Here is a 14,119-nt window from a genome sequence, read left to right as displayed (position 1 = left end):
ATACGTCCGTTGTTCTTCAGGCTCGCTTTTCATCTACCCACCACATACCTTCAGCCCCATTCCCATCAACATATTCCATGATCAAATAAAAACGACCTCAACACCATGACTTCTATTTATTATAGGGGGGTTGGATGGCCGAATGGTTAGCACGCGCGCGCTGTATCATACAGCGGGGTCAACTGGCGGGGTTTCGATTCCCCGGTTGTACGTGACAAGGAGTTGGGTCGCCTGTCCAACCTCGTGGGTTTTCTCCGGGTCCTCCGGTCCCCCCCCCCCCACGCGCAAGCGAATTATTGAAATAAAATTGAACCATGTGTTAGTCCCGAAATGACCTAGTTTGTGTCGAGTGGACGTTAAACATCATCTCTCTCTCTCTCTCTCTCTCTCTCTCTCTCTCTCCCCGGAGGGCGTCACCCCCCCCCCCCACACTCCTGGCTGACAACTAAGGATATATATCGATCACACTACGTAATAGTGAGCCACGGTGGCTGTGAGTTAAGCACAGTCTCCCTGTAACCAGGAGGTCCCTAGTTCAATTCTGGTGTGTTCGAGACGTATACACCAAGGTGAGGGGGATTATTAGACCGTAGTATGCTCGATAATAACTTACCCTATTCAACATTACCTATACAACATAATCTATTCAACATAATCTATTCAGCACATAGCCTATCTTTGTCATTTATTGGGGATCGGATGGACTGCATCATAAGGTATGTCACTGAGTCAACTGGCGGGGTTTCGATTGCCTGCTAAAGGCCCCTACGTGCAAGCGAGTTATTGAAATAAAATTGAACTATATGTTAGTCCCGAAATGACCTAGTTTGTGTCGAATGGACGTTTGTAAATAAATAAAAAAATAATAAATTATTATTTGTAAATATATATTATTTCCGGGAATAATGAATGAATTTTTTTTATTGTGGTCTTGTTTAAATAATTATTTTACTATTTCAGGTCCGTGTTTTGTATCCAAGGTTGGTCCTGATGAGAAAACTGAATGGCACCACGTTAATAGGTAGGTTGAGATATTGAGATAAACAATATAGCTGCAACAGGTCTCGTGCACGAGGATGGGTAGACTTACTAAACCATCAGATACGATTTCTAATACAACTTCCCATTTGAGGTGGTGTTCATATAACAAATTTGTTTGATATGAAGTGTTTATAGACAATAAACAGAAATGTAATGTAATGGGGTTTTATCTTCATCTCTTTCTGTACTGATTGAACTAATGAAGACGAACATATGCAATACAGTGTGCTGTGAGGGAAATTTTGCCCGGACAGTGGCGCCTCGGCTTACTCTTATTTTTGTCCTTCTGTCCTGCACCACTGATAAGAGGAAACCACGTCGAAAAATTCCGAGGAACTTTCTCGGCCAATAACGTGATCGAACCCTTAGCTTCCTGTTAGTGAGTCAACATCTTACTCACTGAGCCAATGCGGCTCCCGGTTTTTCTCGAACCATTGTATATTTATTGCCATTGCATATTTATTTATGTTTTTAATGGTATAATGCTATGTATATGCGATATCACAGGGTTACGTCAATTCTTATATTTCACAGAGTCATATGTATATTTAGGTCAAAGGTATATTTATAGTTTAAGTAAATATCCCCCAGGTTTGAATTCATGTACATGTATAATACGTGTGTAGGAATAATTTGAGAACTAACACGATAATATTTACTAGACAAGATCTAATATACTCAACAAAAAACAAAATTAAATATTTACCTATCAATAAATGGAGATCGATATTATAAACTATTGATTATTGATTAGAAATAGAGAATAGTAAGAGGTAGGGTGCACGCGTGTTAAGTGGAGTTAGATAATTTGGCATTCACCATGAACTCTTATTGATATATGGGGGTAAGAGAGTGGTTAACGCATGCGCGTTGAATCAGAAAGAGTTATTGAAATAAAATTGAGTCATGTGTTAGTCCCGAAATGACCTAGTTTGTGTCGATTGGACGTTAAACCCCGTTTCTCTCTTATACTAAATCAGTTTTCATAGTTTCGATCCCAGACTTGTACATCAGGAGTAGAGTCGTCTGTCTGCCTAACCTCGTGTGTTTTCTCCGAGTTCGTTTGTTTCTTCCTCTGTTAAGTACCCGAAACGCATGGGTATTATTGCAATAAAGATACACTTATATTCGCCCCGAAATAATACAACGTCTCCCTCTTCGCTTCATATCCGTCTTTTTTCACAAGTCGAAACGTAGGACGTTAAATCATATTAGATTTCTTTCAGACAATCTTTATGTATTACAGATATCAACTTGTGTATATTATAGATATCAAACTGTGTGTAATGCATATATCAAACTGTGTGTAATACAGATATCAATCTTTGTGAAATACAGATATCAATCTCTACGTATTACAGATATCAATCTCTGTGTATTACAGATATCACTATTTGTGTATTAAATATATCACTATTTGTGTATTAAATATATCACTATTTGTGTATTACAGATATCAATCTCTGTGTATTACAGATATCAATCTTTGTTTATTGCAGATATCAACAGTTCTATCTATATTATAAATATCAATCTTTGTATATTATAAATATCAATCTTTGTATATTACAGATATCAATAGTTCTACATAGATATCAATCTTTGTATATTATAGATATGGTGAGACGAATATCAAGTTTGTAAGTTATAAATTATCTGATGTTAGGAAGAAGAAATTAGAGAAACAAGCTCTAGTTAAATCCGATTCAGAAGAAGAAGTACCTCCTAGAAGTATTTCTATACAAGTTCCTGTGTTTGAGGAGAAATTAAATGGAATGTAAGTATCTCGTATACTGTTGTGTTGAATTTCTGTTACCCAAATAGGTTGTCTTCTTAATCGTTCGGATGGGACGAAAACCCAAGACCCCGGGAACACGTTGGCGTGCACGTTAAAGATTCTTTGACAGTTAGAATTCAATATAAGTACATGGGATAGTGCCGTTTCCATCATAATGCTCTGGATGGCGTATGCCCGTAGGACGTTAAACCCCATTTCATTTAGATTGTCTACGAATAACATATATAGCAGATAATCAAGCGTTGTGCAAAATCGCTGACAAAGTATCTTTGTGCAATGCTTTAACTGGGTATCCAGTCACAACAGTGCCTCGTAAATGAAGATCTAGAAATGTGTTTGGGACTGGATTGTGGGTTCTTCCGACGCGATCTTCGAGATGGATTTATTAAAATCTTTTTTTTTAAACTGGCCAATCGCTTTTCTGCTAGTTACTGTTTTGTTTTTGTTTTGAAAGACTCGTAGATTTATTTCCATTTAACTAGCTATTACACGTTGAGTGAGTCCTGTCATGGCGATGTGATCGTTCGGTTAAATCATTTCGTTTTTAAAATTACTATTCGCGTTGCTACTTTTTAATGGTTTTATGTGCCCTTCTTTATTAGCCCAGTCGGAGCAGAACTATAGGACGTTAAACCCCATTTCATTTTATTTCATTTAGTGGTTTTATATTTTAATAATCTTGTAGTTTTATTTGCATGTATTTACGTTGCATTTTATTATATATTGATTGAGTTATGACGTTTTGTTATAAATTACTTTTCGCGTTGCTGCGTTTTGATGTTTATCAATCTTCTTTTGCTTTGGTAAGCTTGTAGAATGATTTAAATTATTGAAGTATTTATCTATTGATATTAAGTCATGGTTGTTGCGTTTTGATGTTTTTCAATCTTCTTTTGCTTTGGTAAGCTTGTAGAATTATTTTTAATTTATTGAAGTATTTATTTATCTGTTGATTGTTAAATATTTTAAGGCCTGGAGTTATAAATGGGTAAGAATAACTACAACAGGGTGTATATAGCTTATTTAACACCTAGCTTTATAGATATTTAATGTCATTAAGATCAGCTTTATAGATATTTAATGTCATTAAGATCGGCTTTATTAACATTTCGTCTATATTTGACGTACCTTTATATGCTAGTGGGTTAGCTTTGCTGTGTGTGTGTGAAATAGCTTTATTTAACGTACGCTTCCACCTAAGTGATATCGCAGACAGATTAGCTTTGTTGACCATATGTTTGTTATAATTCCGAGAGGCTGCTTTTGTACATTTTGTTGCCAATATCTAATCTTTCATAGCTCAATCAACAATGAAATAATACTCAAATTGATTAATTGGCTTTTAATTAAAGATACGTTATGGGAGATAAGATAAAGAGCTGGCAGTTCTCACTATAATAGTTAAAACGTGAAACCCCATTTCATTGCTTTGGATCATACGGTCTGTCATTGAGTAAAGTGGTGAGGTTTCGATCCCCTGCTTGTTTGTGACAAGGAGTAGGGTCGCCTGTCTAACCACGTGGATTTTCTCCCGGTCCTCCTGTTTCCTGGGGAGGTTGAATGGCCAAATGGTTAGCACGTGCGCGCTGTATCATAAGGTCTGTCATTGAGTCAACTGGCGGGGTTTCGATTCCCCGGTTGTACGTGGCAAGGAGTAGGGTCGCCTGTCCAACCTCGTGGGTTTTCTCCAAGTCGTCTTCTCCGGTTTCCTCCCACTGCTAAAGACCCCTACGCGCAAGCGAATTAATAAAATAAAATTGAACCATGTGTTAGTCCCGAAATGACCTAGTTTGTGTGTGTGTCTCTCTCTTTTGTTTCCTGCTACATCGCAAGAGTGCTACGCGCAAGCGTATGTTGAAATAAAATTGAACCATATTGCTTTTACAGATTCAAAGGATTTCAAATCCCAAAAATGTCGGTTATTTAAAAGCATCATTATTGACATTACATTTTGTCACAAAAAATAGTCATAGTTATTTGTGAAATCCCCCCTCTCCCGTATAGTTGGCATCTTATGACAGACCATTACAGGCAACTAAAACCTTAGTTAAACGCAATTAGAATAAACGCCTTAGTTCATAAATAATGTATGATTGTCTTACATCTCTGCCTTTAGCTATAACGAAATACTATGCTTTATTAACTATAGAATTTGCGTGTTATAGTGTTAATAAGTTAGCCCTTTCGAAGACTAAATGTTTAAACTACATTCGGCGATATGAACGTTGTCTTTCATTCCCTTTTGTTTCACTTCGTATAATTAAACGTGTGTTCAATATTCGAAGTAAAGACTTTGTATTGGAATTGAGTTCACTGTTTTTAGAGCCAAAATACATACCAATCAAAGGATAATCCAGCTCTGCAGTATGCTTCCAGCTATATGTATTTGGTTTAGAAATTCACAGAAACATATCCGCCTCTTATTCATGCATGCTTTGTATTGTTTCAGCAAGTTTGCTTTTCAAATTGCATTCCGGTTTTTATTAATTTCTATATCTATCAATACAAAGCATTATATTTCGACTGTGTTAAATATGTCTGAACAATATTTTTATGTTTACAGTGTAAAGAAGAAGTCTATACATATATCAAGTATGGCACCACGAGCAACGACTCACAGATCACCAAAATTAAAAACATTAACAACACAAGCCGCAAGCATTCCTTCTTTTACAGTGGCTTCTGGTCAACATCCAAAACCACTTCCGCCTTTACCCGATAGGTTACGGAAAACACCGACGTCTACTCCGGAGAAAGTACGGAGACCGCCGAGTGCCTTTAATAAACCCCGAGTGCATCCGACATCTAACGATTATGAGGAGTTTTTAGTGAATAAACAGCGGGTGATACAGGATAGTAAAATATCTATAGATTCTGATGATGATGATTATAGATAAAACTAATTACCTTTTGAGATACTTAAACAATTACAAACAAAATGTGGCACTAGACCTAAACAAGGCGCCATTTTGAGACAGTCACGTGTTTTTATGTGTACAAAGATGGTGGATGTGAATAAGTGAAATTGTTAAAAAAAAAATACCTTTTTTATGTGATAACAAATGGAAGTAAACAAACACAATGACTTACTGTTTGTTCTTTATAAAAGGAATTGTTTATCGGGCAACCAAAGATCTAAACGTATTGTTGTTGAACTCCAAGTTAGCTAGCCATCTATTAAAGTTTAGCAACATTTCTTCATCAGAAAACTATATATGCAAAACAAACCTATTTCTTTCTATTGTGCTTCGGCCTGTTAGTGGTGTTGATCCATTAAGGAGTTTCAATTCTTTGATTGGCAATAAATTTAAAGTATTTCTGGCGAAATTGTGGAAACAGCAGCTTGCGCTTAGTTCTGCCTGTGTTGTCTCTCCTTATGCACATTATGCGAAATATGGTTGCTTCACTCCCACCCTCGTTTCTCCAACTTATTAGTATCCCTTTAAAGAGCTTTAAATAGGAATAAATTGGAAATAATACTATAAAGTTGAGGATAACAGCCGGTTGCGTTTAATTCGTACTGTGTTGTCTCCCCTTTATCGTATCTGTTGCTTTGAAATGTATGTATATATATGTCAAAGATTATTGTTATGTTTCTTGTTATTATTCATAAACTGTGATATTGTGATTTGTAACATTTTTAAAATATTCTTTTTATTGATTATGTATTTCACGGCCTTGGACTGATAAGCCTCCATTTATGGATCGACAATAAATGACCTTCTAAATTAGTGGCTGGTTGTCCGCGTAATTTCGGGTCAGCTTTCGTAACTAATTTTCTCTAGGATTTTAGTCCTTTTAACTCTATCTGATTTATTTTTGTTTTAATGTATAAAATTATGTTTTTGCTTTAACAGTCAAAATTATATATTTTATCCTACTTTCTGGGGGATCATTTTTCCACCCACCTGCTCCTTCTTTCGGTTCTATTTTTTAAAACTATTTCTAATGTTTTTAATGTATATAGATTTATTTTTAACAATGTGTAAATATATGAATTGTAAATGAATATTATTAATAACCCAATTAGCTACCTGTGATATTACCCGATATATTTTAATAACTTACCAGACTATTTTTATATAATATTGGACTATATTTAGATATATTATTATAAGAAATTATTTTATATGAATAAAGTACAAATGTACAATTTTATCGAATTTCAAATTACTTTATTGTAATGTCTGCCCTGGGGAGATCATTGTCGAATTCAAATCTTCCCAACCCGTCTGACAAAAATAGTACTTCGGTCAATTTATAAAAAAAGGGGTTGGGTATACTGAATGATATCCTTAAAGTTTACCAAAATTGAAGTACTGGAAAGTCCCAAATTTTGAGGGTAAAGTTCAAGTTTTTAAGCTGTTATCCTTTAAAAGGTACAATTTTCGATATGGCATGGTTTTCGTAGATGTCAGATGCTCTCTTGAACCATTTTTGGGGATATCATTACCCCAGACACACGCTGCCCAGAATACAAATTATTTATAAATGGGCATAACTCTGCACTGTTTATCATAAAATAGCAATATTGGTCTCTAAATTAATGTTATTGCCCTTTTCATTTGGAGATATACCCAGTTAGGTTAACTAGTCCCTTATACGAATTTTGGGGATAACCATACTCCGAAAACCTGAAACCAAGAACCCAAATTTACGAATGGGCTTAATACTGCACCGTGTCATCTTAATTAATATAGATAATATAGTATCTGATCTAAGGTTTTTGGGGTCAATATTTCATTTGAGGATAAGTGGTTCCTTATACCATTTTCGGGGAATTCCCTACGCCAAAACATTTTGACGCAAACCCAAATTTACGTATACTCGTAACTCTGCACTATACTTCATCACCTACTGGCATATTTGGTATGTGCATGTTTTGGTGTTCCTACCTCCAAAAACCTGATGTCCTGGGAGATGAGTAAAGCAAAACAAGTAAATAGATGTGCAACAAATTATTTACCAATTTGTTCTTCATAGAATGAAGCGTGATGCCATGTAAACTTCTGTTTTAGTTTGATCGTGCTATTTGATTGTTTATTGTGTCTTAAATATTAGATATCAGAAGACCAATGTGGAAGACTTTGGCTGATATTGGGTTAGAGACTTAGCTTAGCTATATTAAGCCTGTAGTTTCCTTCTTCTTGGCCTATACAAAAGTGGTATCAAATTTAGTAAGCTTGTATTAGAGGTGCGGGTGGGGTTGGGTGTGCGGCAAATTTTTTTGCGGAGGCAGATCGCCCTTGTTATGTAAACACGCTAGGGGTATATTTACAACAAATCCCTTTGTAAATGTGGAACTGATTTTCAGAGGACTTATTGCCCTTTCTATATAGACACCGCATATGTTCAATGAATGAGTTGCAAACGTATTGACAGCGCAGCGAACCCGACTTGGACGCACTGAGAGCGCACATAATGCTCCCAAGAACGTATTGTAAGCTACCTCGTGTCAATGATTTCACAATTTTCGGTGATATCACTGCGCTTTGCGAAAATTGGTGGACGGCCGACCGAGAATGTGACAGGGGTATTAGTGACCAGCAGTCACTCTAAAAAAAAGAAATTTGAAGGAATTTGTCGGCTAGTCACAGCTTATTACAGCGATATTATGCGCGTGTTATTGCCATTGTGACCAAAACCGCACCTCAAAGTTCATTACTACAGCCTATGGAATTTCACACGACCAGTGTATGTGGCGTTAAGTTATTTCACCGCTTTATGGATGTTTCGGATTCGGAAGTGTGCGGGCCAAGCTCCTTCAAGACTGGTATAAAGGTGTTGTACTATGAAGTGCTATGCGTCGCCGGTTAGATGTGCAAAGCCCAGACGCATACCCCCCCCCCCAACCACACAACGAACGTGTGACGCATACTGTCTTCTGTTTCATATTTTAATAGACTTATGATCGTTTAGTATTGTCTTTGGTTATTTTGTTAATTCTCTTCTTAGGATTTCTTTTCACGTTGTGTATTTTCTTCTTAATCAATCTCAACAGCCAAAATGTTTATCTACAGGCACAACAATGCCACACTTCGCTTCTACATTTTATATCAAGCACTGAATATACACGTTAGAAGCATAAATTACATTAAAGTCATTCTCTCAATCCCACTCCCATCCAAACTCGTCAGAGCGAGTATGCTGATAGAACTTGCTAGATCGTCCTCTCTAAGAATCTAGTGACTGTCTACCGATCGCCCCCAGGGCTCTGATGGTTTTCGGCGTTCAATTATCTAATTGGTCAAATATGACCTAATTAATGATAGTGATTGGTTACTAAGCCAAATAAAGCAATAGTAATTGTCCTATCACAAGTGATTTGGTGATATTTTGTTTTCATACAGAACCAGCTATGTTTTGGTTTTATAAATCTTTTTATGTGTCAAACCATCATTCATTCAATTTAAGTGCGTGGGATATGACTTCTCTATAATTTGAAACCAATAATTAGTCAAAGCCATAGTTAATATAATGATATTAATTTAAAGAGCAAAAATTCTACCAATCTTATTACAAAGAAAGTTTTATGGTAATGTTACAAGTGATGCAAGCTGCACTTTGAACGACATTTTTAAATGTGCTGCGGCGTGTCGAACATCTTTGAATAAAATAATATTTATAAATATCATACATTTCCGCAGAAGTAGTCATGTCCACCACGAACTTGTTTTAGAAATTAACAAAACTATTGTCGGAAGAAATAAAAATATTTAATTCACAAACCACAAAATAATTTTAAAAAACCCTGTAAAATGGAATAAGCAGGCGCAATCGACTTTCAGTCAATTTGTAATGTTCGTGTATTTTACCGAATAGAACTTACAACAAAATTTAGAATGTAAATCAATATAAATATGTGCAATTTAGATCATATTTAAGGACCCCCAAGAATATAGCTGTATGTCCTTTAACGTTTGGTATCTATACATACCAGCTGTATTTATCAAGTCAACTATGTCAGTCGTTTTGTATTTCTTATTCAAACAAAGCCCTTATCATAACTTTCCTGGTTTATAAATAATATCAATATGTCTGTCATGGATATGTAATCGTATTGTAATATTTGATAGCTACTGAGTGGTTATACAGGTTTATCATGTAGCAGGTAACGTGTTACATGATTTCTGTTTTCTGTCTGTTATTATTACATGCTAATAGGGTGGCGTAGAGAGTAAGGCACTGGCTTACTAAATAGAAATAAAGAGAGAGAAAGGGACTACTTGACCCAAACTAGGTCATTTCGGGACTAACATTATATGGTTCAATTTTATTTCAATAATTCCCATGCGCGTACGGGTCATTAGCAGTGGGAGGAAATCGGACGACCCGGTGACAACCCACCAGGTTGGACAGGTGACCGTACTCCTTGTCACGTACAGCCGGGGAATCGAAACCACGCCAGTTGACTTAATGACAGACCTTCTGATTTCCGTTTATCAATGGTGCAGGACGACGGCTGTACACGTTAGTGTGTACGTAAAAGATCCCTTAAGAGCCGGAATTCGGCGTAGATTAGGCGGAAACGTCACTGCCTGGGTAACCTTAGCCCCATAGCACACCACAAGGCATGTCTCTGCCTTCATTCGACCGGTCGATGCAGACAAACAGGACGTTTAACCATGTTTCGTTTCATTACATATATGCTGTATACATGTATGTAATTGATCTAAAAAAAAAACAGCACGTGTTGATTTCACACCAGCCTACTAAATCTTGAGTGCGTTTCATATTATAAATAATATCAAACTTCCTGGTAGAGATAAAAGTAAAATGTCGACCAGTAGATTGCTGTTTTACAATATTATTGTTATTTTACTGATTTTACAGTTTTATAGTATACAAGGTATCGTAGCAAGTATTTTTTTTTATTTCTTTTAGTATTATGTTTGTTACAATTAGTGGTGTATACAAACACTTATAAACCAGGACAAAAGTTTCTAGCGTAATTTAGTATGTAGAATACGATGACGAGTCGTAATCAGTCTGCCGTTGGGGAATTTTCGATATATTCCGGGTCAATGGTCAAAGCGGGCAAACGCACCCATCCGGGCAGTGAGAAGTTTACATCAGTGATACTAATTAATTAGAACAGACTATAGTCCTACACCCACAGTCTGGTAACCTCCTAATCCTTTATCAAAACAATCAAATGCGGGGAAAGTGAGGTTAAACCAATTATATGCTCGGACAGACTGCGTTCGCCCGCTTTGACCACTGACCCGGAATATGGTTTAACGTCACTTTCCCCCGACATTTGATTGTTTTGATAAAGGATTAGGAGGTTACTAGACTGTGGGTGTAGGACTATAGTGAGGTGAGGTGTCCCCATATAATTATCATAAGATCATTCTTGTTTTTGTGTCCATTTGTCGCCCCCTATCACCTGTGCTAAGAGCCTCCAGTCTATTACTAATTCCTAACCGTTGTGTGTTCTGATCATTGTTTACGGTATGCCCAGTTGAATTAGACGATAAGTGTATAAGAGAGGGGTTTAACGGGGACACTAACAAAAGAAAACTTGTATAGCTATATAACATATTTCCGTGTCCGGAGCAAATACCTTTTTCTTTGGTTAATGATATGTTCATCGACAATTTCGGGCTGGGCCCATCGTTATATGAAATCTCATATATCGGTGTTTTAGTAAGAATAGACTAGCAAATAGATAACCAGCATAAAGTAACGATGCGTAATTAGCATTTCTTTCTGGTTGCTTTACCCGCAGACCGGAATTGCAGTAAAGTTAATGCGTTTGCGACCGTATTGTTTTATTTTCTGGTGGATATCCCCTCTCCCTCCATATAACCCCAGAGGTGCAAGTGCGACCGTAGAATTTTTCCATTCTTCTGTGGGAGGTCCCCATATCTCCGACACCACTTCAACGATAGTTTTGTAGGGCTTTACCATTTGTGCCCCCCGCCCACACACACCCACCCCGCCCCGCCCAATGTTGATTTGAATGTTCCATTGTCTGACTTTCAATAAGTACACAGTTGACATGTGATATTCTTGAAATCTCAAAAGGTATAACCGCAGTTTTTATTAGCGATACGATGAATCCTATTGGTTTTCTGAATGCCAGACTGGTCAAAGTTATTGGAATGTGATTGTAATTTATATGCACCGTTGATATTCTTGAGACGAAGACGCCTGTTGACTTTTCTTTTTGGGATTTGTAATTGATATTGTCTAAGGTTATTTGAAAAGTGCGTTGTCTGACAATATGTCTTTCGATACAGATGGGCAGTAATAGCGTCTTTAACAATGGTTTGACACCGGCGTTACCGTGTATTCCAGAAATAAAGCTTGTACCCGCTTTCTTCTGTTAAATATCAAACGTACACCGTTCAATAATTTTATAGTTAACATTCTTCTTTTATTTATATTAGGTCAAACATACAGTTTATCAAGATCAGCATCATATGGTATTAGAGGAGGGGATTATGGATTTACATGTCAGATATCTGGTGGTAATTTTATACCCAATGATATTATCAAGTTTAGCAGAGACAATATCTCAATCTGTAGACAATTATTAACATGTACACCTGGATTATCATCTGATACCAGATATACATGTGGTTGTATTAATGGTAACAACAGAGAACTGTATCTAAATATAACTAATGTTCTATCAACCGATGCTGGAACCTGGACCTGTGGAGATACCTTTAATACTGGCACCAGTCCACCTGTAACTGTCCTTGTTTATTGTAAGTTTGTTAGTTTCAGAAAGTTCACATTATTATTTTCGGGCTGATTAACCGCCCCATGGACACAGTTGCTGGCAATAAAATAACTCAATAATTTCCTTTCTTATTGGTCTTTGATTGTTTACTTATTCAGTACATTTATATTCGAATATGATCATTATAATACTATATGTTTATAGAGGTTATTTAGGTTCACTGAATGGTGTTCAGTCGTTAACTACAAATGGGTGACAGCTCTAACTTTTTTAGACTAACTCGCTGACACCGTTCCTGCCACCATCGATTTCTGGAAGTCTGTTACTGTTGTACGTATCGTATAAAATGACATACTATTAATGATCAAACAGCAGGTCAGAGGTCTCCCGCCATCTGGTATAGCACAGATTATCCCAAATTTAAAAAATAAGGTTGACGTAACTGGGTTCTCGAATGAAACACTTACCCAGATATGGAAATGTCCCGCCCTAATAGCTGACTATCTAAACATGTTATATAAATAGACAGCCCGCTTTGATCTTTTTTTTTAGACATCATGAAAGGTTCGTGAAGCACATCATACGACGTTCCTAGAAGGACGTCCAACCGCCTAGGCTTAGAGGCCAGAATAGAGACAATATATAGTGTTTCAGTCGTTAGGTCTGTGTTCTAGGCTTGTTGAACAAAGACTGTAGATATTATAATAATTCATATTATGTAATATTATAGATGTTGCGGCTTTCCGTATTTCGTATATAAACAAGGACCTTATAACAACACAAGTTATTTAAAAAAGAACATGAAACATGAAACATGAAAATCTGATTGGATATAGTGTGTTTGTTTTGGGCCGTCACACAGGATAAGTGTGACCATAGTATCACATCTGGCGTTTTGGCCAGGACAGTGGCACAGCATTTGTATCAATGCATTCTACAGCCAATGGATAAGTAAATTATGATTCATGTGCCTATTTATTGGTTACTTGTGATGGTTAGTTTTTTATATTTTATGTTGACATTTTATTGCTTTAAATCTTCTTAGTGCAAAAACGGAAAATTTGACCTTTTGGCCTCCGGGGTCACAAAGAACAAAGGTGAAGTTAACATTTTTATTGAAATGTTGATAACTTTCGATCATTTTCAGCATGTTTCCATGATACAAGAATGGCTGCGCATTCATTTTCAGTGCAAATGACCTTATTTAATCTTTGACCCCGAAATCTCGAAAACGACCCCAACGGAGGACTGATTTGATTACCTCTCATCATCGTATTCTACGCAAATATTTTACTCTAGAAAAGTTGGGTCGGGTTTTGTGCCCATTTGATGGATCCCCCCCCCCCCGCACTGAGCCTCCGTTCTATTAATATTGTATTATCACTTCCACATATACAGCAGACATGTATAGAGTATAGGCTAATGCAAATTGTGAGTACCATTTACAATGCCAAATGTTAGTCCTGTTGGTAGGCTACAAATCCTTGTCTCAGAAAATGATACCAAATGAAATGAATTGTTACCAGAGATAAAATATATATATTTATATTACTAGTTCAGGAAATTTAAATTAATTTCAGATCCAC

General features: G+C 36.5%; 1 protein-coding gene across 1 annotated transcript in view; it reads left to right on the top strand.

The window, feature by feature from the left end:
* The window catches only part of LOC126829791 (uncharacterized), a 34,106-nt gene extending 27,179 nt beyond the window's left edge, over positions 1 to 6,927 (top strand). The window contains exons 32-35 of the mRNA XM_050559919.2: positions 961 to 1,021; positions 2,657 to 2,818; positions 3,810 to 3,827; positions 5,403 to 6,927. Coding sequence (XP_050415876.2) covers positions 961 to 1,021; positions 2,657 to 2,818; positions 3,810 to 3,827; positions 5,403 to 5,736 — 575 coding nt within the window. The 3' untranslated portion in view covers positions 5,737 to 6,927. The remainder of the gene's footprint in view (positions 1 to 960; positions 1,022 to 2,656; positions 2,819 to 3,809; positions 3,828 to 5,402) is intronic.
* Positions 6,928 to 14,119: the final 7,192 nt, after the last annotated feature.

The sequence above is a fragment of the Patella vulgata genome, chromosome 8 (assembly GCF_932274485.2).
Source record: "Patella vulgata chromosome 8, xgPatVulg1.2, whole genome shotgun sequence".
NCBI classification, from domain to species: Eukaryota; Metazoa; Mollusca; class Gastropoda; family Patellidae; genus Patella; species Patella vulgata.
Note: the sequence above shows the minus strand (reverse complement) of the source record. Positions and strands in the feature narration are given on the sequence as shown.